The sequence below is a fragment of the Alligator sinensis genome, unplaced genomic scaffold (assembly GCF_000455745.1).
Source record: "Alligator sinensis unplaced genomic scaffold, ASM45574v1 scaffold1000_1, whole genome shotgun sequence".
Taxonomy (NCBI): domain Eukaryota; kingdom Metazoa; phylum Chordata; order Crocodylia; family Alligatoridae; genus Alligator; species Alligator sinensis.
Window position 1 is genome coordinate 687438 of NW_005842478.1, and position 27192 is coordinate 714629.

At 45.3% G+C, this 27192-nt stretch overlaps 1 protein-coding gene across 1 annotated transcript in view; it reads right to left on the reverse strand.

Annotated features, from left to right (window-relative positions):
* Positions 1-27192, reverse strand: part of NLRC5 (NLR family CARD domain containing 5) — a 94219-nt gene that overhangs the window by 30738 nt on the left and 36289 nt on the right. The window contains exons 14-34 of the mRNA XM_025212713.1: positions 25795-25884; positions 24721-24786; positions 22693-22764; positions 21638-21721; positions 20607-20690; positions 17913-18002; positions 17731-17778; positions 16922-16996; positions 15711-15794; positions 14841-14924; positions 13452-13541; positions 13258-13320; positions 11750-11833; positions 10497-10580; positions 9301-9390; positions 8398-8463; positions 6848-6931; positions 6647-6730; positions 5071-5157; positions 4773-4853; positions 3437-3520 (exon numbers count right to left, since the gene is read on the reverse strand). Coding sequence (XP_025068498.1) covers positions 3437-3520; positions 4773-4853; positions 5071-5157; positions 6647-6730; positions 6848-6931; positions 8398-8463; positions 9301-9390; positions 10497-10580; positions 11750-11833; positions 13258-13320; positions 13452-13541; positions 14841-14924; positions 15711-15794; positions 16922-16996; positions 17731-17778; positions 17913-18002; positions 20607-20690; positions 21638-21721; positions 22693-22764; positions 24721-24786; positions 25795-25884 — 1674 coding nt within the window. The remainder of the gene's footprint in view (positions 1-3436; positions 3521-4772; positions 4854-5070; positions 5158-6646; positions 6731-6847; positions 6932-8397; positions 8464-9300; positions 9391-10496; positions 10581-11749; positions 11834-13257; positions 13321-13451; positions 13542-14840; positions 14925-15710; positions 15795-16921; positions 16997-17730; positions 17779-17912; positions 18003-20606; positions 20691-21637; positions 21722-22692; positions 22765-24720; positions 24787-25794; positions 25885-27192) is intronic.

Consider the following 27192-nt stretch of genomic DNA (forward strand, 5'->3'; position numbering starts at 1 on the left):
ACACCCCACAACACCCTCCCCCCCACCCCCCCAAGAGGGCAGAGCCAAGTAGGGAGCAGCCCCAGCTCGGAGATGTCTTTGCCCTGAGACTCAACTTCATGATCCCAGCTTTGCCTGCCCATCACACTCCTGAACACTGCTCCCCACCTACTGGCAGCCCCATAGGGAGTTTTGGTGAATTGTTGCGCTGGGAGAGTGACGTGTGCTCACCTGGCACATGACAGCTCATCAAAACTCCCCATGTGGCTCTTGGGCCCAAATAATTGCCCATCCCTGCCTTCAACAGTGACCAGCCACATGTGTAAGTAAAGTGTGATAATAGAGTAAATGAGTCACAGGATTATTTCATATATAATGTGGAATAACTTTGAGGCTCTTTTGTATCGTGCCTTAAATTGTGTATGTGGCCACTCATGCCCTGGGGCCTGTCAGAACTTTGTGTGCTGTCCAACTGGACACGTGGTTTTGTAGGTCCCACTGCAGGGAGATCTGGGGATTGGGCTGCTGCAGCCCGATGCCAGGATCCCTGTGTGGTGGAAGAAATAAAACCATGTGTGCTGCCCAGCTGAGTGGCATATAGGTTTTTACTCATCCCTAGAGCACAGGGACCCTGGGATCAGGCTGCAGCAGCCCAAACCCAGATTCCCTGTGCCCTGCAGCTGCAGTTTTAATGATCAGTTGACTGTCAGCTGGGGCTGGGGACTGGTTTGGTTCCTGGCCCCAATTGATAATCAGCTGGCTGTAAGCACCCCAGTTTCATCTTGCTGCTGCAGGGGGATCCCAGACTCATGAGCCCAGGCTACTCTTGTACCAGCCAGTAAGACATTATTGGGACCTAATCCCTGATCCCAAGTCCTGCCATACACGGGTGGCATGGCAGGAAGCACAACTGTTGGGATTGCAGATTAGATCCCATCATGTCTTACAGTGAATGTCTATCAGGGGCCCTGAAGTCAAAATATTACCTCTGCAACTTCCATGGACTTCACTGGAGTTGGGCAGTGTGTGTACATCAAGGAAAAAGTGTTTAACCACTGCTGATAAGACTATCTAATTCCTCATTTCTACTGGTCATGACAACATAAGACATGCCAGACTGGGTCAGACCACAAGTCCATTCAACCCACTCTCCTGCCTCTCAGTGGCAAAGACTGGATACTAAGAGGAAGAGTGCATATGCGTGGCCTGTCCAGACTGTTACGCCTCAGCTCTGTGTTCTTGGGCAACCCTGGCACAGGATGCAGTCTGTCTGACTCACAAGGACTCACCCCCACTCCCTCCCCTGCTCTACATAAACGAGACTGATTAAGATGCAGTGAGAGACACACCTAAGACCCTCCAGATAAGGGTGACAAGAGTGAAACAACTGCCCTAGGTCTCATTTGCATCTGAGATGGAACCAGATGACCATTCATTTACATGAGAGATGGAGAACAGAAAGCCTGAAGCAGAGACTGCAGTGAATTCTGGGACCAGAGAAGCAGGGGAGCACTGCATGATGGGGAATCTGTGCTCCAAATGTTAATCAACCCATGTTCACACACGCCCAGCTCAGCATTTATCAGACCAGTTCTAATCTGGATTTACTAAGGACTTTTCCCCCCCCAGACACACACACACAGCTCTAAGTTTAGAGCTGTGTGTGGCACAGCCTATAGGCTCGTGCCCCGTGCCCGGTGCCCTGGCCGGAGCTCGGGCAAGGCCTATAGGCATCTCGGGCCGTACATTCCCCGGTCCCACTATGGGAGGCCTATTTAAACTTGATTGACTAAAGACTCGGTTGCCGGGTTAGGGAATGCTGAGGCAAGAGACCGAGTCAGAGGGGGTATGGGAAACATGTGAACAATGGTTAAGGGTTCATCACAGCATCCAGCCCATTGGAGCCCTAATCACAGGTGTTGTCATACTTTTCCCGAGACGACTGGTGGGAGTCCTCTCCACAAAAGGTTATAAGCACCCCAATAATTGCTTTAAGTCTGTTAAAAGACTATAGTAAGATCTGGAAAAGTCATGCGAAGCAGAGGCTTGTTCACAGCAAGTAAAAATCCAAAATCCTGATGCTGTAAGCTATCTATTGTTTCTGAAGAAACCATGAGATATCCCATCAGTATATCTGCCACCCATAGGAATTTCAAGCTGGCTCCCAAGTATCTGGTGCGTCCAAGCGGAAGGAAGGAAGGAAGGAAGGAAACTCCTGTGCTGACACCATCCCCTGTTGTTCTTGGGATGCTGGAAGAACAGATCATCTCTCTCTTCAAGGATTGTGCTATGGACTGTGCCTGTCAGCTTTGCAGCCTGAGTACCGTGGACTAGGTGAGATCCCAGCGTTCTCTGTCTTCTTTCTAGGCATAAACTTCTGAACCTGAACTGTATCAGTTAAGCTTGAGCTAAGTTTCCCCAAATACTTAGTGAAACCAGGGTAGTATTGTCATTGTTGGTGTTTGTTTTTCTTTTGCATGTCTATTACTACTAGTACTATTATATATTTCATATGCTTAGCAATAAATAACTTTTATAGTCAAACTGGTAGTAATTGGGTATATTTTTCCTTCTCTGCTTCTCTTTCCTTCTGTGCTCTACAGCAACGCTTCTTTTACCTAAGCTAAAGATCCCTGTGAAGCCCAAAAATATTGTGGGGTCTGCTCATCAAGAGGCCAAAGATTGGGACGTGCTGAGTTTGAAACACATAAGGGGATCAGCTTGTACAGGTTGATTGACCCAGTTTGACTCAGACGTGCCCTTATGAACTGAATGCTGGCCCATGAGGGTGTCAGCTGGACACCCAGCTGGATTCAGAGGGATTCTGTTTACCTGTGTGCTTGTGTCTGACTGCATTTTATTGTTGCTCTTATGAACTGATTCTTGGCATATGAAGGTGTCAGCCTGTCCATGCTGATCAACCCGGCCGGGTCAGGCGTGTCACATTAATTTGTGTGTGTTTGTGTGTATGACTGATTTGGTGACTGGAGGAACCCAGCCCCATTAAGATTGAGTCCTGCAAGATAGCTCCATTGGGGGTGAGGGCTTGCAGAGGGGAGAGATACAGCTCCGTATAGTAACACAAGCAGCACATTCACAGAATTACCAAGACCCTAGAAACTATCCCTAATGTATGAGCACACCCCAAAGTAATGGGCAAATCTGGTAACAAGACATATCCCTCCCCAGCCCCTCTCCCCCTATAGCTTCCAGCATTCAGCAGCTTAGGAAGGCCTAATTTGGAGGCTGCACCCCTATTATGTTTAATATCCACACATGGGCCTGTCTTCCATGAACTTATCCAATCCACTTTTAAGCTTGGTTTAAATAATCAACCCCAACATCTTGTGGCAATGACGTCAGCCCAGGTGCAGAGAAGCACTATTCTCTCTTCATGGCAAAGGCAGTAAATGGTTGCCTTCCCAAGGGGAATTGTTATGGCATGGGGGGAACTCACCTCAGTTCCTGAAGCTGGGTACATTTCTCAATAACCCTTTGGAGAAAGTGAAGGTGCTTGGCTTCCAGCTCACACTGATTCAGCCTGAAAAAGGCAAACATGAACACAAACATGAATGATCTCTGTAAATGAAAGTCCAGACTCACATTTACAGCTAGCCTTTTAGGCTGCAGCATCCCAATGGCCTTTAGACCAATATTCCCTCTAAGGAGCAGCGTTCTGTGAGCGCGCCACCTTGGTCCATTGAGCGTGCCATCTCAGTCTGGCGTGGGACACTTACCGAAGGGGGCTGAGGACTGGGAGCCGGAGGTTGGGGGCTGGGACCAGGGGCCGGAGGCTGGAGCTGGGGCCAGGGGCCGGAGGCTGGGGCCAGGGGCCGGAGGCCAGAGCTGGGGGCCAGGGGCTGAAGTCGGGGGCTGGTGGCTGGAGGCTGGGGCTGGGGCCAGGGGCAGGGAGCTGGAGCCAGGGGTCAGTGGCAGGAGCCAGGGACCAGGGGCTGGGGCCGGGGACCAGAGGCTGGAGCCGGAGCCTGGCGCGGGCTCCCTAGCTCTGGGGAAGTGCTCCGCTCCCCCGCATCAGGGCCAGGGAGTGGAGCACTTCCCCAGAGTCGGCGGAGCCCGCGCCAGCCACCCGCGCCAGGTGCTCTGCTCCCCGGCCCTGACACCACGTACCTCCTCGCTCCCTGAGGCAATGCAGGGGAGAGGAGCAGTGTCCTGGAGCCGGCGGAGCCTCACTCGGGGCAGGCAGCGGGCGCCCCCCCCGCGGGGGGGCGGGCAGGGATGGAGGCTGGGGCGGGGGGCTGGCACAGGCTCCGCTGGCTTTGGGGAACTGCTCCACTCCCCGGCCCTGATGTGGGGGAACGGAGCACTTCCCCGGAGCCAGTGGAGCCTGCGCCAGGCTCCTGCCCCAGCCTCTCCTGGTGCGCGGCCTTGAAAAGGCTGTGCACGGCCACAAATTTAGTTGTGCGCAGCTGCACATGCGCGCACCTTAGAGGGAACCTTGCTTTAGACCCTGTATAGCTGGCTTGGGGGCCAGACCTATGCAAAACCTCTCTCCAGGCTCTCTGTTGAATGGGGAGGGTGCAGCCTGCTCCCTCCTGGCCTCCTTGTCCACACTATGGTCAAATGAAAGGGCATTATTGAGGGGAATATGTCCTTCCCCAACCCCAGGGGTGCACAGAGCAAACACTTAGGTGGAAGTCAGCATCAACCAGGCTTCAAGGCTTACTCTATTTAGAGCTCCTGGTTATTCATCATACCACAGCAGGGTTAATGAGTTCTTTTATCTTATGATGTGCCACCAGCAAGAAAAAAAACCACAAGATGTATATCCCCACCTGCTAACAACGTCCTCCATTTTCTCCATTCGATAAGGAAATTCTTCACCCACTTTGAAGAGTCCTTTGTCCTTCAGGATCCTAGGAGAATGTAAAGATAATGATGTCATCAGACCAGGCATTTTTGGTGCCCTGTACAACTTGTCCCAAATCTATTATATCTAAGTATACTTTCCAGAGCAGAGAACACAGAATGTATGACATGCAATGCAAATAAAAATAAGCCAATTTCTAAATGCAGGCTAATTTCTATTTTTAAAACAGGAACTAAAACAGCAGCTATTTAGGTGCAACTTACGTGATCTCTATAATGTTCCCCTGCACTTGGACAGCCAGCTCCAGAAGGGTGAGGAGATCTTTGTCACATACCCATGGTTCATCTATGCTGCAATCCAAAATAAAGGCAGCTTTATTTTATTTGGTCAGCGTGGTTTATCTAAAATGTGCCCCTCTCCATGCTGTATTTGAATAAGAACATGTCCACGCATATTTGAATAACACCTAGCACTCAGCTAACTAGACACAGAGGCTGCCTATACATGTGCTCATTCACGTTTTAACTAGACTCCACGTTCTAATTAAAATGCTCTAGCATTGCCTCATCATCATGTCTATTAACTTTCTGTGCATTTTAAAAAGGCCGCTGGGGCACTTTAGCTAAACCTCATGGAATGATGTTTAACTAAAGCATCCTGTGGCTATTCTTAAATATGCAGGGGCTTAATAGAGGTGATGATGAGGTGTTTTAATTAGATCGTCTCTCTGGGAACCACTTTAATTAAAATGCTCCGCCCCCGCCCCAGCATGCGTGTAGATAGCCAGAAGGTGCCCTTTGTTTCTCAGTGAAATGCTGTCACCTCTGCATGACAGTAGAAAAGCAGTGACAAAGCTTCAAGCCATCCTCTCCCACTGCTGAATTCGCAAACCCTGAGCCCTACATAGCAGGTTGGGGCCAGGTCGCTCTCCTCCCCACACCCCTGCTGCTGGGTAAACCAAGGCCATGCCCATCCCCTGAGGCTGGATGAGGCTGGACCATGCCTCATCCAGGGTTGGGTTAGGGCCAAGTCAAGCCCCCTTATTCCCACCCCACGGGTCCAGGTCAAGACCCCTTCCCCCCACATGGCCAAGTTGGGGCTTGGATGCCTCCTGCCCCGCTCTGTGTGGCTAGATGGGGCCCTATCACAACCACCCCATGCTAGATTGGGACTATCAGCTGAATCTGGCTCTCAGATGGCCTCAGCACTGCCTATGCAGCTGCTGGCCAAAAAGGTTGAGCACCACTGCACTAAATGGTCACACACTGCCACTAGGTAGAAGGTAGCAGCACCTATGCAGTCTGAGATAGGAAGTAAAGAATGAATTATCTGGGTGAAATATCACAGGGTTAATGAACTTGAAGAAGTTTGTTAAGACACTGAAGTTAGAATAATTTCATAGATTTCATAGACATTAAAGCTGGAAGGGAGATCATCAAGGGAGATCATCAAGTCCAGCCCCCTGCCCCAAGGGCAAGAAGTCTCAATTTGCTCAGACACTGAAGTCCTTAAGTTCCTCTTAAGGCAACTACCATGAGATTTTAAAGAACCACAAGAGGCCATGGCCACTGTTTTCCTTGTATCTTGAAAAATGACACTTCATATAGTACAGCAACCCTAATGCCAAGCTAGAGACTAAAACAACACTCCAGAAGGAATGTGCCAGGATACTAAGTCCCAACAACTCTGTCTTCAATGTCTATATTTTCCCTGGAGATATGTCAGCCAGGCCCAGATGAAGCATGACCCCCTTAAATTCATAAGACTGGATGTTTTTTGGACCTCAGGCTATCAGAACCAAACTGGAATTTATTCACAAACTTAACAGAGATTCTGTACCTTATTCTCAGCATACCCAAACTTTTCCTCAGAGCTCGCAAGAGATTTTCCACAGCACTCATTGTCATGCTGTTTTTTGCTGATCTAGAATCAAAGATCATTGCAATTAAATATTATTTTAAGAAAGGCAAACAATAACTAAATACTCTTTGCCCAAGGTCAAGCTATGCCAATCAGCTTTCTCAACTGTGTCTAACTCACATGTATTCTGTCAGATAGTTGCACTTTTCCAAGAGCGAACACAGCTGTAAGGAGTGTTCTTGCTGAAAGTTACACTTTGTTAGTCTGAAAGAAAGAAGAAAAGTTTATAAGTCCCTTATGAGTAATTAGGTTGTCTGACCCAGAAACTGCAGACATCACTGCACTTTCAACTAAACTAAAGGAACAACCACATTTAAGTGCCACCAACTCTGTAAGCTTCCCAGAAAGATGTTGTTAGTGAAATTTTAAGAGTTCTTTGATATGCAGCTTAGTGAGGGCTTTATCAGGCACTAATACTGATCTTCCACAACAGTCTCCCCTGTAACGCAGGCCACAGGGATAATAGTGGATGATTTAGAGTTAAAAGAGCCAGACAACAAGGTGTAGTTCAGCTGCATTTAAGGGAGACTGATGGGATAACAAATTACAATAAGCTGGTGATCAGAGCTACAGAAGAAGTACAGTATGCCTGGATTTTCTTGCCCTCTCACTTGAAGGGACTATTGTTGCAAGGATAAAAGAAGGAAATGTACTATTTGTTATGGGTGTTATGTAATCCCCTCCCCTTACCATCCAGAAAAGGGATGCAGTGGCAGCACAGTTAAGGTATCTCATTTCAGCTTCAGAGGCATGAGTTTGAATCCCATTGTGAGCTTGTCCTAAAAGTTGTCCTAGGTGTGTCTACATGTGTGCTTTAATGTGCATTAGCCTATTTTAATGCACATTAAAGCATCACGTAAAAATGTGCTTTTTGGTTAATGCACATTAAAATAAACTAATGCACCTTAAGTGCCCCTTAAAAAGCACGCACTTTAGTTAGTGTGCATTAAGACCGGCTAATGAGCATTTTCCTAGTACCTCACAATGGAGGTACTTAATTTAATAAGCATTAACTAAAGCACATTAATGCACATGTAGATACTCCCCCATATTTTACCCAGATCTAAATGTCTTCTGGGGCCTTTGAACTAGGGAGTCAAAGAAGGCAGCTGCATGTGATGTTAGCTACCTCACTCCCTTATGTGCCGTTGCATAACTCTACCAGCCTGACAGACTAATTAAATTAGAGATGCATAAACTATGGAGAGCCAGAGCTCACTTTATCAGATGCTATGAAAGGACATGTACAGAGCTGGCTATCAAATGGGGAGAGTGATTTGAATACAAAGAACACAGAAGAGAGGGAGGAAGGGGGCAATGCTGAGAGAGGCAATCAAGTAATAAACTCATAGGGACAAATGTTTGATAGCCTGCTCTGTGTATATTCCTTTGTAGCATCTGATGAAATGAGCTCTGGCTCATGAAAGCTTATGCATCTCTGATTTAGTTAGTCTGTAGGGTGCATCTCTACCCTGCCTTCTGCCCAATGTCAGACTAACATGGGTAGCTACCTCTTTCCACTAGCCTGATAAGCCATTTAGACTCAGATGGAACTTTGACCTTATTTTATGTGAAGAGATATTTTTCATTCTTCTTTACTGAGGAAAGACGACTTTATCCTTTTAGAGGGGATTGAAACAAATTACTGGTAAAATTATTCACACAATTACCTTAGAATCTTCTTTGGTTCATCTTCTCTTGTGAACTTGATGAGTGATGTCTCCTCAGCACACAAACTGCACAGAGAAGGCTACATGAGTTTAGCTTTTAACAATAACATGGGAACAAGTCTGTAGTGCGCTGGGCCAAATGTTAAGGGCTATGTTTATCATAGACCATGCAGTATCTCTGGCTCTGACAGAGTCAGCTTCTCAGCAGGATAATTTGGCTTTAGTGTAGTACTACATAAACACAAGTATACACTTTCCTGTACCTAAGCTGTCTTGGGTATCTTTACACAATATTGCCGTGTGTTGTATTTAGGTGACACAACTGCATGTGAAAAATATGCTTGCAAGTGTGTTGTGATTTGTATTTGCATTTACCATGATCATGCATGAAAATGACGAGGGGGGGAATTTGGTTCAAAGTGAACCAGATTTTCCAAGTGAAAACTAAACAGTAATAAGCAGTAAGGATCCGCTGAGCAACTTTAACCATTAGGCAGAATTAGGCTTTGCCAGTATTGTCTCAGACTACAGTTTGAGACATAAAGAGAGACAAATGATGAGTTTAGGCAACATCGCACTGAACACAGAAAATATTGAAGTGAATAAGCACCAAATTTTTAGAGAATGGAGGCTGAACTGCACGCATCATCTGTCTTTCCATGTACATTACCCAGATTTGCCTCTACAGAATAAGGTTACTATGTGGCTAACTTCTACATTTGCACGTGCAAATGTGCATTTGACCAATAGGAAAGGATGCCTGTAAACATTTTGCATTCATGAAAAACATATATCAAATGAAAATTTAACCCTTGCACTCAACACCTGGGACCTCACAGTTCATACACTGATTATAGGATAATTAAAGTGGGAAATGTCAATGGAAAAGTCAAGAAAACATACCTGACTTGAACTTCAAATACATTTCTGCTGGTGGTGAGAGCATTAATCAGATGCATAACTCCATGTTGGGAAATGTTGTTATGGCTGAGGCTATAATAAAAGAACACAGTGATTCTTACTATGTTAGAGGACTCAGTTACAGCTCTGTTTACATTTTCATACAATCTGACATGATAGCCTAAAAAGGCTCATCTACACTGACAGCAGTGCATCTTGCTGCTGAGCATGCCCTGCCCACTCTTTGACCCCCCAAGTCTACTGACATGGCCCAGAACCTGAAGCTCTATACATAGGTTCTTCTGGGTTCACCCACAAAGCCTGCTTCTCAGGCCTGTGGGTGAGAGCTGGAGGGTGGATGATAGTGATGACTGGACAGCTTCACTGACAAACTTCTACCTCTGGAGCACCTGGGGGAACCTGAGTTCGGGGGAGGCAGGGGATGTGTTCAACCCTGTGTTCTCCAAGACACACTACTGTGTTGGCATAGACAAGCTCAGAGCCTTTTGCTGACATCCCAGTCCAATGTATACCTGATAAGAGACCATCAAAGTTTTCAATTCCATAGAGATACTGCAAGGTGAATTTCCCTTTTAATGTTTGGGTGTAATCCCCATTATCACTATGTGGGCGGTGGGGGTGGGTCCTTCCTGTAATGCACTGGGAGAACTCCTACATGATTGGAAATCTCATGCATTCAAGGTAGCTCCTCTTGTGCCTTGATTTGTGTCAGTAGGTGGGGTGCTCCTTCTAGGAAGCATCTCCAAAATAATAGCTCTCACTGAAAGAATCCGGCTACAGCTAAAAAGGGTTGGAAGGAAGCCTTGGAGACTAGAATTCTCTGTTTATTTACAGACAAGTTACAGATTAAAGAATAACTTCATGCCATGGTGCTCTTCTGAGCGAGAGACGCAACTTCCATTGAAGCCAAGAGACAGGTTTCACACTGGCTTTGTTGGCTCAATCCTGACTTGGAGGTACTATAACAAAGGATCTAAGTGGTTTAGTCCCTGAAGCCCACTGACTCTGGCTTTGGTGATGAGACTGGACAAGAGGGTAATTAGTCCCTCCTGATCATCTACTGATCCAAGTAGATGAACCCCCCTCTCTTCTCCCCCAGAACCCTCTGTTCTATGATGTTTTTTTATACCAAAGAAAAAGCAGTCAAGAGTCCTCAGACTAAACATATGCTGTCTTACTTCATTAAGTGGGAAACATGCATCTGGGGCAAGTGAGCCAGGAGGCATCTCAGCCCCTCATTGCCGAGCTGATTCCCAGAGAGGCTGAAATGAAAAAGAACATGGTGACAAAAACAAGTATCAGCCCTGTCCTTATAGCCAAGACTACTCCTTTAACCCAGGAAGATTAAAACCAAACATCCCAGGCCAAAGCCCCAACTAAGCAGCTCATGGTAAAAACCACAGAGCAAACTTTCCACAGTAGGGAGATTGGAAAACAAAAAGACTTTAAACATGATACCATGATAAAGAACTACCTCCCAAACTACACCATAGCAAGCCTCTGAGAGCCACTTTAATTAGAGTGCCCAGAGCATCTCATGTATCAGTGTTCCTGCACTTCAAATTGGTGGTGAGGGAACTTCATCTCAAGCTTGTTGAACAAACTTCAGTTAAAGCACCCCTGCTGCTATTTTGAAGCATGGGGACACTGATACATGAGACATGGAGGCTGGCTGAAGCACACTAATTAGCATGCTCCAGCAGGCTCAGTTAATTGAGTCTGCTCTGATGTGCTGTAATTACAGTGCATCGGAGCAGCCTCCTGGCATGTGTACAGGCACCCTGTGGACCTGCTCCAAAGCCAAGTGAAATCAATGGAAAGAATGTCACTGATTTCAATGAGCATTTTATGCAACTCTAAGAGTTCAGTATACATTGGCCTGCAGTAGAATGGACACACCACAACAGAACTGGGCCAAATGGTAGAGTCAAACTCTTTCTGTGGACTCTGCATCTCCCTTGAGAGCTATAGAATTCTCCAGTTTATCATGGATGGAGCAATGGGGGCTGGAGCAAGGTATGTTGTCCCTCCACATCTGGGTTTTAATACTTCAGTAAGGTAGCATAAATAAAGTTTGCATTGCTTCTACTTGTGCCATCCCCAGTTTGATACTCTCTCTTGCTTGAGGCTGGTGGCCTCAAGTACTCAGTGGATGTACACATATCTGTAACTACCTTGTAGCCCTCTGTGACTCTGTAGCATAATAGAATGGCTCTTCAGGTTTTACTTGGGCAGTATCACTTCTCTACCTGATCCAACCCCTGAGTAGTCATCTTGTGTTCCCTCATTCTCTATCTCTTTTTTCATGTGATGAGATACTGTATGTATCCATAATTAATAGATGAGGCTCATCAATGCATGGTGAGCTTTCTCTCACCAGCTCTGTACATCTTCTATTCAGGGTGATGCTAAAAATTCAAAACCCACTCACTCCAGTTCTGCAAGATGGTCACATTGTTCAAGGATTTTGCAGAGATCCTGTATCTCATTTGGTCCAATGCTGCAACTGGTCAGCCTGTTTAAAGATAGCCAAATGAGACAGAAAAGTAATCAAAGATAGATTTAGATATACTCCCTCACAGTGATTTAGCCTCCATATTGAAAGCTATGAATCCCTAGTTGATCTTCTTTCCAGGAGTCTGCTGGATCTTTCCAAATACGAAACCTCACAACATCTCTGTGAGGTTGGTAATGATTATCTCTGTGTTTCAAGGGAAGAAACTGAGTTACAGAGAGAAAAATCCACATTTTCAAAGCTGGTTACTGATTTCTGGATGCCCAAGCTGAGACATTTTGGGGTTTAATTTGTAGACATATTAAGCACCCACAACTTACATTAACGTAAGTGGAGGTTATGGACCTTCAGTACTCTTGAATATCACACACAAAGTTACTCATATTGAGCATCCAGACTTGGAGACACTTTAAAATGCAGCTGCTAGTTATTTGGCCATGGTTGTAGGAGTCACTGACAGAACTGCAAACAAACCCCAAGAGCTCCTTGCTCTACTTGCTAAAAGACCAGGTCATCAAGAAGTGCAGCTACTTGCAGTGAATCCAGAGCTTTTGTCCAACATGGCATAGATGTTTGACACTATCCTTACAACTGCAGGAGCATATTTAGGATGTTAAAAAAAACTAAGATTTCATTATAAATAATACAAATCTGAGCCATGTGTTCATAGATTCATAGATGTTAGGGTCGGAAGGGACCTCAATAGATCATCGAGTCCAACCCCCTGCATAAGCAGGAAAGCCAGACCTTGGCCACTCGAACTGTGAAGAAGTTCTTCCTAATGTCCAATCTAAATCTGCTCTCTGCTATCTTGTGGCCATTATTTCTTGTAAACCCCGGGGGCGCCTTGGTGAATAAATACTCACCAATTCCCTTCTGTGCCCCCGTGATGAACTTATAGGCAGCCACAAGGTCGCCTCTCAACCTTCTCTTGTGGAGGCTGAAGAGGTCCAGTTTCTCTAGTCTCTCCTCGTAGGGCTTGGTCTGTAGGCCCTTAACCATACGAGTGGCCCTTCTCTGAACCCTCTCCAGGTTATCCGCATCCCTCTTGAAGTGCGGCGCCCAGAATTGCACGCAGTACTCCAACTGCGGTCTGACCAGCGCCCGATAGAGGGGAAGTATCACCTCCTTGGATCTATTCGTCATGCATCTGCTGATGCACGATAAAGTGCCATTAGCTTTTTTGATGGCTTCGTCACACTGCCGACTCATGTTCATCTTGGAGTCCACTAGGACTCCAAGATCCCTTTCCACTTCCGTGTCACCCAGCAGGTCATTCCCTAGGCTGTAGGTGTGCTGGACATTTTTACATTTGATTTTGTGTTATTTTGTTACATTTGATTTTGGTAGTTTTTTAACAAATGCTAACATTTTCAATTCATTCAAAAGAAGTGAAATTATAAAGAAATATTATATGTACCTACCTGCAGGATATTTCTTGGATTTTCATATTCTTTGCTAGGCACAAAAAGGCATTTTCACTGCACCTACATTAAACATAAGCAAAGACAGTCTTCAGCCACTACTACACTCTTCTTAAAGGGCAAACCTTGAAATCCACTCATAGGAATTCAATAACAGCTGTGTTGCAGGGAACAAAGAGGTTTCATTTCCTTACCTGACTTCTACCTCTCTGATTCGCTGACATAGATTAATGGAGTTGGCCAGTAAGAGAGTGCAACGTGGTGATAACTTGTTATTTCTAATACTGATGGGGAGAAAAGAAATCAGTTTCATTTAAACAAGCTGAAATGCAAAGAAGTTAAAGCCTCGTTTTCAAAAAAGGTAGCCATGCTACTGAACACCTTGCATTTGAACAACCTGATTCACCATTGCTATGCTCCAGTTTTTGGCTGGTGTAACTTCACCTCTGTAAAGCTAGACCAATGAAATGGTGAATAGGTCCCTGTTTCTACATGCCTTTTTTTCCTGACTGCATTTGCAAATCAGGTGCCAGCCCAGTACATGCAGATACCCAGTTAAGGCAGAAAAGTAGCTGTGTGCACAAATTATTTGAAAGTATGCCCATCTGTATTTCTGGAAACTGACTTCTTCCTAGGCTATATGGCAGTTCAGTGTCAGAGCCTGGATAGATTGCTTCCTTTTATTCTCGTCCATCAATGCAGCAACCATCATGGGCCTGAACAAAGTCTTGCTACTCGTTACATTTCTGTGGTCCACTATTCAAAAAGTGCTTGACCACAACTCCTTGGCTTGTATCTAGAGTTGCTGGGATTCTAAAGTGGTCTCCCATGCAAGTGGTAGCCAAACCTAGGTCTGCTTAGCTTCCAAAATCAAACAAGATCAGGTACATTTAGTTTGGCAGGGCTGCATGGATTAGGATTAAGGAACACTTAATTTCCAGATCATTGGCCCTATTTTCTTACATATACTTAGTGAAAAGCTGATCTAAAAAGGTTCAGAGCTTGTGCTGTTTTCTAAATATGCACAGGGACACCTAAGGCAAAAGCCTACTTAGTTTAATGGGGAGATTCCTGACATTATCAAAAAGCATCAGATCAAGCCCCAAAGCTTATCCAAACTAGACAATTTAAGTGAGCAGGAAACCATTTAAAAAGCTTGCTTTTTCTTGATATGTCCAGCACTTTTCCTTAAGGTGTAAATGCCAGAAGAACGGCTTTTCTTGTAGCATTTCAGGATTTGGGGCCTTTTTACACTCAGATACCTCGAGTGCGTGGGAAAAGGAAAAACATCCAAACAGTTCAATATCTTAACAATAAAGGTTCAGTTCAAGTTTGGTTCTAAAAATAGGAGAGAAATTGTGGTGAAGAGCTTCCAGGAATTTCTGATTTTGGCCCTTTGCAGGTATTGATGTAGAATGATAGGATGATCTGTTAGTGCTGCCAGGACACACTGCAGTATCGCAGCTTTCACAATACTCAGGAAGAGCTCATTTTACATCTGTCCTGGGGGGTTAGACTAGATGACCCCTGAAATCCCCTCTAACTCTAAAGTCCTATCTCATGACAATGGCCCCAGATCTTACCTCAGTAGATTCAGTCTATGCAGACATGGTAGAAACGTTAGCAATCTTTGGATGCTTTGATCATTCAGTGCATTTTTAGACAAACTGCAGAGCAAGGGAGAGAACACACTGCATGAAGATTCAGAACAACTTGTAAGGTCCATGGCTAGCGCACAATTTTAAAAACGACATTTGTGTTAAAGGAAAATACTCGGCAAAGAAACATTTGCCTTGAAAGGTTAGCAATTCAAATATGGAAACTGTCCCTTTCCATGAACAAAAACTACTTAGGAAAACTGTTTCAAAATGGACATAGGTGGATAAATCATAAGAGACCACTAGATCATTAGTTTCATAGTTTCTGTATGGGTCTGATGCACAGATTACAGGGAAAGCGTCTTTGGAGGCCAGGGTATCCAGACATAGATGAGAACAGACTCTTCTTGGCCCCAAAAATCTACACAGGGTATGGAAATAGAAGGTGGTGTCAGCCCAATGTATGTTCTCTTGGATTTACATACAAGTGCATTATAGAAGGCCAAAGACAGTTATCAGGGGCCTCATAAAGTCCATGCAACTGGCACTGAGGGGCTGAGGCCTACTGGGACAGCAACCCTAGTCAAGGAGGAGGTTCTGTGATCCCACACTGTGACTCTGGGTTGAAAGAGTGGATTTCACCTCTCTGATCCATAGATGCTCCACCAGCACTAAGCCTGATTAATCAAGGGTATTGCATCAGCTGGTATAAATGGGTACAGCTCCATTGGCAAAATAAATACAGCGCTGCTGGGAATCTGGCCCATTGGTTTTCTATTTGTAGTTTTTATCCTATATGACAATGAGATAGACAGACATGTGGACAAATTTTTCACACTGCACAGCAGCACTTACTCAATTTCTGACAGCTCAGTACATCCTGCCAGGATCTGACACAGCTTGTCCATGTCCTCTGGACCCACCATACATTCCCTGAGACTGAGGCAAACAAAACAATCAGAATGCAAAGGCTGACAACACTGACAGCATGGGCAACACCATTTACATCTTAAAGCCTCATGTTTCAAGGCATCTCAGGAACCAGGATCTAGCCCCAAAGAAACATTATTTTGTGAGATGTCTTCCTGAAGAGGCAGCTTTGGCAATAAGAATTCCTTTGGAAACTGAAACGTGCTTTCCCTGTATAAAACATCTGATCAGTCCACTCTAAACAGGGCTTGAAATGTTACTCTGTCTCTGAGTGGGACTCCCACTCACACAAACAGGGAGGGAAGAAAGAGGTATGGCATTGTGGGGAAGGAACTCCTTTTCGCTAAACGTGGGCCATTCCAAGGCTATCTCCTTAGCCAGCCTGGTCCTTTAATGCCTTGTACTCTGTATAGTCATTTATATGTGGGTTAAGCGAGAGCAAAGAGCAGGCAAAACACGAGTGTGATTCTCACTTTGCATGGGTGTAAGTGCTTTTCCAAGATGCAGGCAATCAGGCCCTCTTATCTTATTAAAAACAAACAAGATCTCTCCAATAGCAAAGCCAAGACCCTGTCTAAATAGCAGACTATAGCATATTCTTAGTGGACCAATTCACAGAATTATGATTTGTTCTGTGTGAGGGGTGAAATAATGTAATAACCCATAGGTCTGGTCATCATGTTTTGTAAATCAGTATCAGTGGGGCTATGCCAAAATGCAAGAATCCAGGACTTATCTCAAATCACAAATATTTTAACTTGCGAAATGGCATCTAAGCCACTCTGGGATTGATATCCATACTGCTTTTCATATCAGTGCTGGGGGATCGAGGAAGGAGGTGACCCCAGCAGGAAGCCGCTTACTGAAAGGTATCACTGGAGGAACCCTCAATACCTGTAATCTGTGGCCCCTCTGAACTCCCCACCTTCCTTCTCCACTGCTAGCTGTAGCTGGTGACCCACAGACATAGGAGACAGGCTTTTCAATGGAAAGGAGAATCTGTCACCCAACCTTAAATGAGGATAGGGACTAGGGGGATGCTCTCTGAAGGTTGAAATGCTGTGAAACAATGATAACACACTGCCCTTCTGATATTTCTGAGTGAAGAATGGAGCCAGAGAAGAAAACCACCTTACCGAAAGCAACGGCCACTCCCTGAAGGTTGTGGTAGAGCCAGAGACTTTCCTGCAGATCTTCTGGTGTTTCTGACCCTGGGGAAAGAATTCACCTTTTACCATGCCAGCAGGGCTGATACTATATTGAGTATGTGTGGATGATTCCCCTTGTTGTACAGAGTGTTCCACAGCATTCAGAGGACCCATGTGCCCATAGAAATGAAGACCCACAGCACTCCATGATTTGTACAATGCCTAGCATCCATCAGGTGGTCTTGCCAACTGGTTGAGTGGCTGCCCAGGAGGAAATGGACTAATGGACTGCAATCCCTATCACCACCTGCCACCTCATCCACTCAAGTCATTGCCACTCTCCCCTCACCATGATGCTGCTGCATCTCCTTACTTCTACCATTCCCATCTGGCATCCTATAAGATCCTTTCTCTGATTGCCTTTTGAGCTTAAGCAATTGCAAAGTGGCCATGTAAACATTGTGGTGATGGTGCACTTATGAATACAGCACTAGAAAGGGACCCCTGGACTACAAAGTCCAGTCCCTTGAAATCACAGACATCCATGTAAGAAATATTTCTCCATAAGAACATGCACTTCAACTTCTCTTGCACACCACAGCCACAAAGCCCCCCATAATAAACTAAAATCCTTATTATGAGCCACTACAGAAGAGCAGGAGAGATACAAAAATGCCACTGCTTTGTATAGGTCAGCATAGAAATCTAATAAATAAATAAATGCTGTAGGCCTCTGCAACAGCAGGTAACTGGGAATACTTGAAAGGCTCAGACAGAGAGGAGGCCATGTTCTTTACCTGACACCTTCCTGAAACGTAAGAAGGATGAGCTGAGCTTTTCCCAAACTGTAACCAAAAGAGAACACAATGAATGTGTAGTCAGAAGAAAAGTGCTTGCATCTTGTGGACTGAAGAAAAATGCCCCTCATCCCAAACAGTATTATTGATGGGAAACCTCAGAAAGAGCACTCTGAACGTACCTGATGTCTACTGTTTTAATGTGTTCCAGTAAAGACAAGGCTTGAGCTAAGCAAAACACAGTACTTAGGGAGATCTGATTACCGCTTAGCCTAGGAGAAGAAGACACAGAATAAAGCCATTATGATCACAGGATTAAATGATCACTGGTGTCAGTGATTTATACAAGGTTAAAAGTAACAGTAGAGAGAATCTTTGGTCTAAAGAGCTAGTAGTGTAAGGGCTGGAGATAGAACTGAGTATTCTTTTCTATCTCTGAACATGTAACTCAGTAAAACAGAATATTAGTCAAAATAGGTGTAAAGGACCCCCATCCACTGTGAGTGAGTAGCTTGGTAGCTGGAACTTGGAACTAAATCAAGAGTGGCTTCCAGAACTAGGTGTCCAAAAAGCAGTCATTTATAATGTCTAGACATTTTGGATCTGCATCACACCCTGAGGAGACACTGAGCCAATCAATGAAGATAATTCAAGATGAGAAATTGACCGAGTCAATGAAGATAATTCAAGATAATTCATTAATATAGTGTATCCTACTCTTATAGTATCTCTAATTTCCTTTAGCATTTCTTTGTCACTTTTGCTATCCTGATCTTGATCAGGTGGTCATAAACACAGTCCTAATAAGCACAGTCCTAATCTCTTTATGTAAGCTTGGAATTTCTAGTCATAGAGGGCACCTATACATGAGCACAGAGGCACTGTCGGAGCAGACTCAATTAATCATTCAATGAACTTTCGTTCAAGAGCCCCTACCACCATTTTTAAGCATAGGGATACTGATACATAAGACGGGGAGAGCACCACTCTACTTAAAGCGCCGCCCCCCTGCCCCCAGAGATTCTATGGTGCCTTCATTCAGTTGAAAATATTACATAGTTTGATTCTATATGTAATCTATACTCTGATAGTGGAACAGAGCATTGGTGTGCTCTGTTACTGAAGGGGATGTGGTGGCAGCAGCAAGGCAGCCTACAGCTGGCTGCAATTCCAATTAGGCAGGGATGCCTGATTGGGAAAAGAACCCAGCTGTTCCTTATAAGAGCTGGGCCCTGAACAGCAAAGGCAGCAGTCTGCTGCCAGCAGCTGGAGAGACACCACTGGTTGAGCTGCTGCTCAACACCTTGGAGGTAAGGGAGGAATTGTTCCTGGGTACAACAAAAACTGCACCCTGCTGGTGAAGGATGGCCTGGTGGGGCTGCCCATGGTGGGGTAGTCCTTCAAAATGTCAGGTCAGTTGCCTCCCCAGTGAAAGGCAAGTATGGGGCACCTTATAACCCCAACCCCCATATCCCTGGTGGGTAGTAGATCAAACAGGGGGAGCCCAGACTCACAGTCGAGTCTGAGGCTGCACTAGGAAGCTGGGAGTGAGGCTCCAGGGGTGTAGGGCCCTGAGCCTGCGGGGAGCTATTGTTGAAGCTCCTGGGCAAAGGGATAAGGGTTATAGCCCAGGGAGGGCAGGGGGATGGTGCTTGGAGCCTTGAACCCATAATGTGGGCTTGGAGACCCAGTGTGTGGGGCTTGGATTCCAGGGTGAGGCCTGGGACCCAGAGGAGGCTTGGAGCCCAGAGGGTGAGTAAAGAAAGAACCCAGTGTGAAGGTGCTGGGACCATGAGCTCTGGTGAGGATCCTGTGCAAGACTCTGGAGCTCGGGTTCTAGTGTGAGGCACTGGAGAAACATCTGTGAGGCATGGGACACAGTAAGGAGTGGTTGGAGTCATGTACATAGGCCCTTGTCACCAGGGCAGGTAAATGGGCAGCCTCCCACCTGCCGACATCTTGTAATCATTAACATAAAGGTGTGGCAGACAAGGAAGGCAGGCATTTAGCCCTAAGATGAGAGGGCAGGTCAATGATCAGACCAGCCCTGGGACACCCACTTGTTACAGGTAGAAATAAAATAAAATAGAGGGCTGTCTTTTACATCAAAAGCAACCATATCCTGCATACAGCATTAAAAATGGGAGTACTGGGTGACATGCAAGTGTGTTGGATAAAGATAAGCTGCCTTAGGACTCTTCTGGTATATGGCTATTATCTCCCTACCCTTCTTTAACCTATCTTCTCTACCCAGGAAGACTGCACTACTGCAGTTGTTGAGCAGATAGGAACTGTTTATAGATGCATCCTTCAAAGAGCCCACATAATTAGGGAAGTATCATTACTCCTATTTTACAGAGAACAGAGGCAGAGAGCCTAGTGTCTCGCCCAAAGTCATGCATCAAGTCTGTGGCAGAAACTGAAGCCGGATACTTTTTGACTTGTGGTTCAGCACATTAACACAGGTTAGCAGCCTCTGCAATGGACTCAGTGTTTAGCTCTCTGCCAAAACATAAGCTGTTACTTGACTATGGCAAAAACACAACTAGCATTTAGAAACCGCTAATTAGTTAAGATCAAATTCTGCTTTCCATTATCACCAGTCTAATTCTGATATTAATGGATTTCAATTGTGATCAATGTGTCCCCTTACATCTGCTGTGTCAGGGTACATGGAGGTGAGAAAAAACTCATTAGATCAATGAATGCACAAATGAAGGATATAATAGGATGTGCTACATTTGATCTTGGCCCAAACCCAAGACAACTTATAGTCCCTCCCCATGATCAATACTCCTGTGGAAGCCAGCCCAGGTAAAAAGAAAGAGCTGTCCAAATACTGTGAGCAAGTTACTTCATGAAGAACAATCGCTTACCCTAGTGAACTTAGTGTTTTCAGCTGTGGAAGGAACTGAACCAGCTTCTCAACTCCCTGGTCTCCTAGAGAATTATTTGCCAGACTAGGATTTAAAAGAAAATATGTATTATTCAGTAAAGAAAATACTATGAATGATCCAATCCTTTAGTGTCAAACCCTCAGAACCAGAACAGTGGCCTTCTCTAAGAGCAATCCAGACAGAAAGTAGATCATCCATCCTGCTTCCCTTCTTGTTTGGGGAGAGTTTGACCAGTTAGGGCAGGAGTAGGCAAAATGGTGGATCCAGCTGGTGGCCAGAGTCCATTTCCCAGCACCCCCACCCATTTTGCTGTGGCCAGTTTCCATGGAGACCCCAGGAGCATTGGGGCCTGGATTTCTATAGAGACCAGCCCCAGCAGCACTGTCAGGGCATGCGGCTGGGCAGGGAGCTGCTCTGGGGCTGGGGCCAGGATCTAGTACTGGTGACAGCGTGGTCCGGAGCTGGGGAACAGTCCACAATCTACTGCCCACATACCCAGCAGATTGCAGCTCTGCCCCGGCTCCAGACCACATTGTCACTGCTGCAAGATCTCAGCCCTGGAGTGGCTCCCCACCCAGCCATGCACCCTGCCAGTGCTGCTGGGGTCAGTTTCCATGGAAACCCCAGCCCCATGCTGTCACAGCGCTACCATTCCTGTGGTCTCCATGAAAACCAGCTGCAGCAACAGGGGTAGGGGCTGCTCAGTAATGAAGTCTGCTGTGGGCCTAATCTGGCCCATGACTTTGCTCACCACTGAGTTAGGGGAACTGAAGCATTTAACTTTAACTCAGATCCAATTTAGTACCCAGGAGCCTGATTCCTGACCCACTTACAGGAGTTACAGCTGTTCTGTACAGGCCAAGCTAGCCCACTGTATTGCTGGGGCCAGCCTGCTTTCAGTCCCCAAACTAGTTTGTTTGCAGTAGACTCAGGAACCTCTATGCTGATGCTCTAAAAATGCTGTTATAAACAAGATTCCCAAGTACCAAACAGAATAGAAAATGACTCACTCTAGGGCTGTTACTCTGCTACAGTGCTTCAATACAGTGCACAACTTCTCCAGATCGTTCCTGGGAAAATGACTGTCTGTCACTCTGAAAAGGAAACCAAATAGCCATGTACAGAATTGCCAACCTCAAGCATTCAAACATTGTGAGTTTATTTCCTTCCCTGCCCCTCCCCCCCTCCCCCTCAAAATCAGGAGATTGCCTTAAAAATCATAAACATTTCATTCATGGAGTCTGTGGCAGATGAAGACATTGAACCCACATCTCTGAAGTTGTGAATAAGTTTTTCAGTCGCAGTTCCATCCTTCCTTTCTACAGCCTACCAGAGATATGAGGGTATTTTGAACTGTATGGGTTAATATAATTTGAATTAGATCCAAGCCCAGGGTTGAGTTCGGGAACTTATTGCCATGCATGTCCCAGAACACCAGTAGCCAACCAGCTCAGTCACTCAAAATTAGCTCTCTGACATGGTAACTAAGGGCATTTTTACACATGCTCTGGGGTGGCGGGGGCAGTGCTTTAATTAGAGCAGCTCTGAGAGCTGCTTTAAGAGCTGCTCTAATCAAAGCACTGCAGTGTCTTGTGTATCAGCATCCCCATACTTAAAAATGGAGGCGGAGGCGCTTAAACTAAAGCTCACTGAACAAGCTTTAGATCAAGCACCCTGCCGCTATTTTGAAGTGCAGGGACACTGATATGTAAGGCTGCTGGAATGCGGTAATTACCACATCCTCAATTAATCAAGTCTGTTCTGATGCACTGTTATTACAGCGTGTCATAGCAGCCTCAAAGCTTGTGTTTAGGCACCCTAAAGTACTAACATGATGGTCACCAGAGCTATTTGGTGAATGAGACTTTATGTGAAGGAACTGGACAAAGTTCTTGCAAGGAAACACAAGCCCTAACCAGAGGCACCAGTATGGCTCTTTAATGGGGAATGACACTTCCTTCAACAGCCTAGTCAGTGTTACTCATCATTTGGGCTCACAACAGAAATACAAATCAGCTGTAGATAAATAGTCTGTGAACACCCATGGAAAGCATCATTATCTTACCTTATTCTTCTAGGGACCATAGGCTTCTGGCTTTCATTCCCACCCAACTGATCACCATAAGAGGAAGTATCCCTGTAACAACACACATTATTGAATATGAGCATGAACTTTTTTTTTAACAAAGCAAAAGGGAAACTACAGAGAACAAGTTAAGAACTTGGGCAGAAATAACTAACATTGGAAAAAGCAGCCCTTTCATAAGAAGGCCCCAGAAAAAGCAGGAACAAATTACTGGATTATCAGAGATATGGCTTCCCATGTTTATAGAACTTCCTATAGAACTACCTGCCACTCTGATAGACTCTGAAGGCCCTACCTCTGTCCACACCATTCCTCTACTCTTGTCTAACACTAGTCTCTTCTTCATTCCTGCAGTTAACCAAATAAATGCAGTAAGAGTGGTTGGTTGTAGGCAGACAAGGTTAGGTGCTTGTTTGAAGGCTAGGATGGGTAGCTCTGGGAAGTTCTCTTTAAGAATAGGGTCTCTTTCTAGTATGGGTTGCAATTGTTTGAGGATTTTCCATACGGGTTCGAGGGAGGGGTGATATGTCATAATCAATGGTGTGTGATTTGTGGGGGGGTTTCTTCTGTACCGCAGCAGTTCTTCACATGGTATCCAGGTGGCTCTTTCAAACGTGCAATCTATTTCTCTGGAGGAGTGTCCTGTTGGGTGAAAGCCTTTTTAAGATTGATGAGAGATCTTCCCAGAGCCACTCATCCTAGCCTTCAAACAAGCACCGAACCTTGCTAACCTCATCACCAGAAGGAAACTTTGTCAGGCCCAGAACACACCAAATGGATCCAGACCGTGCCATGACAAGAAATGCAAAACTTGCCAACACATCTCCACCACCCCCACTATTACTACACCCCACAACAGAGGCATCAGCATTCCTGGATCTTACAGCTGCACCTCCAGAAATGTAATACATCTCTCATCCAATGCATCAAATGCCCTGATGGAAAATACGTAGGAGAGATCAAACAACAACTGCACACCAGAATGAATGCACACCGGAAATCTATCAAAGATGGGAATACCCAATTACCTGCGGGGGCACATTTCTCACAAGAAAACCACTCTCTCTCCAATCTCTCAGTCCTAATCCTCAAAGAAAATTTACAAAACACTTCCCAGAGACAAGCCTATGAACCTCCATCAACTTCTTCATCAACCTCCTGGATACTAAAAATCATGGACTAAATATAGACATTGGATTTATGACACATTATAACCTGCCTGATATCTGACTCCCCAAGTACTTCTCCACTATTCATCCCTCTTCTCTACCCCCCTCCCCTAACCCCCGCCCTGTCTCTCACCCATTGACTCCTCAATCTACATCTTCACTGACTGCCTATCTTGTATGCATACCAGCCCACCCTCTGGCTTCTTTACTTTTCTTTCCATCCAGAAAGAGCACACACCAACTGCTGAAACTTCCTTAGCCTGATGAAGGGTTTTTGAACCCGAAAGCTTGCTTAAAAATTGTTTTCCAACTATTTAAGTTGGTCTAATAAAAGATATCAGATTCACCCAAAGAACCTTGTCTGCCTATGTCTTTAAATCAACACAGCTACAACCTCAACCCCTGTAAGAGTGGCTGGTAATTTCCGACCTAAACTGCATGCTGTTATACAGTTGCTATGATGATGACATTGTCACAGCAAAGTCTGCTATATTGGAGGTCCTGTGGTATGAAATATGTTGCAGAGATATTAGACATTGTAATCAGAGTATAGGAAATCTAAAAGAGAATTTTCAAAATTGGTTGGGATATGAGGAAACACCATGGTTAGAGTGAGCAGGAGAGGCAGATAGGTGAAATTACCAGGATAGGCAGTGCACCCCACTGATCAACTCAATTGTATGTTCAGCTTCATTCCAGCTTGTACAAAAACAGGAAATGAAAGTGAATGCTAGAAAAAAAAATGTTATATAGCAGCTGTGCTCTGACTCACAACAGATGCTGTCATGGAGCAGTACACCCCTCCACTCCAAAAACCATCTGTCCCTATGTTCTGTACCTAGATTGGGTAGAGGCAAATGCTTCAGCTCCTTCAAACTTCAGGATTGCAGTCTGATGGTGAAGGCTGTGTAAGGAAGAAAAGATGAAAGATGATTCCACACTGTATTCACCTATTGTCACTAATTCATGTTTTACTAATTCTTGATTTTTATATAGATCTTTTCAGAACCATTTGGTGACAATATTCTTACAAAAGCAATGAAAATATTACCCAAAATAATCAACCATCTCAACTGGCTCTTCATACTATTTGTGTCTAACAATCCATGTTCAGATGAATAGTGTAGGAACACTCTCAAGGAAGTGATTCTGTCAAAATTACTGTACTAGAAAAAAACCAGGAGCTTGACTCAGGAGAATCTCAAGAGAAGAAACCCTAAAGTGCTACCACCAATTCAGCCAAACCCGTTAGAATTGCCTTCTCAAATTCCTTAAAAAATGGCTAAAGTTGCTGTTAGGTCATTTGAAATTCAGCTATCATACCTGATTTTCAACCCAGTCACTTGGGAGTTTTACTGTAAAAAGTTGCTGATGATTAATGACTACTATTAAAAACTGTGTTTAGCTAGAGACATGGTTTTTGGGGGAGGGATATCTTTTACTTGATCAACTATTAGTTGGGAGAGGAGTTAAACTAGTTTTGGGGTACAAAATGCCCTTCCTGGGGTCTGGGAAAAAAGTAGTTGCAGCCTAAACTAAATACCGGGTAGAACAATTTGTTCAACCTCATTAAGTACATAAAAGTGGTCACTTAAGAAGTAAAGTGTCAGTAAACCTGTGGAGCAAAGAGAAGTTACCAGAAGACATTACCAACCAAATCTTGCTTCTCCCATCTTCTCTGCGCCATCAAGGATACAAGAACACTACAACGCTGCTACTTTAACTTGATAGAAATACACAGAGCTGTAAAATTTAGATATGAACATTTAGTCCCTACTGCCTACTTTTAGAGCTGGTCTTATGTAGATGAATATATTAAAGTTTGTGAGATATTCAGACCTGGGGCCAGACAAGAACCTTCGACAGACAGATAGGTCAGCTGAGTATAATTTACTGATCTAATTCTGCATACCTGGCTTCTATCTCCACCAAATTCAAGCAGGTGTTCATTGAATTCAACACACAGCAAATGCCATCAACAGAGATGTGGTTATTACTGAGGCTATCAAAAAAGGAGAAGACAATTACATACTCAAAAGTATGTAAACATTAAGACCATGAACATAAATTAAGTCAGTTAAGGGTCATGTTTGTAAGACGGACCACTGTTCTAAATACTGGGTATTTCAGACATGTCCTACACATTTAACTTAAAAAATGCTTGGAATTTTGTTAATGGTTATTAAGGCACGGAGCTTTTACTGTGTAGCATAAGATATGAGAGAGGCCTTATGCCAGGGGGAGGAAATGACTTCAGGTAGAGGGCCAATTAATGAGGTTTGGTGAGCTGTTGAGGGCTGCAAGGGTAGCCCCACCCCTTGATAGCTGCCCTGTCCCCTGGTCACCACCTTGGGACCAGAAGTCCCACCCCCTAACCCCTGGCCTTTGCCACTGGAAGTCCCTCCTCTTGCCCCCCCAGAAATACTCCTTTTGGGAGGTGGGGGTTGCCATCTTAGAACCAGAAAAAACCAAATCATACACTAGAAGTCAAACACCTACTATAACATATTTTAATTTTATTACAAAAAATATTTTTGTCATGATTTGTGTTTGTGTAGTGTATATAGAGGTGATTGCATAATACCTCAAAAATAAACTCGTATTAGTTTTATATTGTGTGGGTGTAGGTGTGTGTGGGGGGGTGTGGTAGGGTGTGGGGAAAGTCTGTGAGGGGGTGTGGCTGTGTGTTGTGGGGGCATAGGGTATGTTGGGAATTGTGCAGTGTTTGTGGGGTCTGGGGGGTGGCTTTGGAACACACTGTCTTTTCCTGTAGTCAACTCAGGTAACACTGCGGAGGGGGTGGTGTCTGTGGGGTTTGAGGGAAGGTGGGAGGGGAGTGGGACCCCCTCACACTCCTCCCATGGCGCAGCAGCAGGCGGGGGCACTGGTGCCTGACTCTGGCCAGTGCTGCACATCACAGTGAAAAGTGCAGCCCCCGCCAGGCAGTCTCTATCACTGGCGCTCCAGGCACTCGTGGGGGCTGCCTTCCCTGCCCCAGCCAGCTCCAGAGCCTGGGGCTTCCCTCCCGCACCTGGGGCTTCCCTCCTGTGCTGCACAAGTGCAGGGAGCACCCATGATTACAGACAGGCTGTGCTTCTCGCCATGATGTGCAACGCTGGCACAGCCAGGCACCAGTGCCGAGCATGAGCGCTGCTGCTGCTGCTGCCCCCACTGCTTGCCAGGACTGCTTGCCATAGCAGGAGTGTGGGAGGGGTCCCCGTACCTCCCCACACTCCCTCACACCCACACCCTGTCCAGCCAAGCTCTGCACTGCCCCCACCCCTCTGGGTGCAGGCTCCAGGCTGCCACC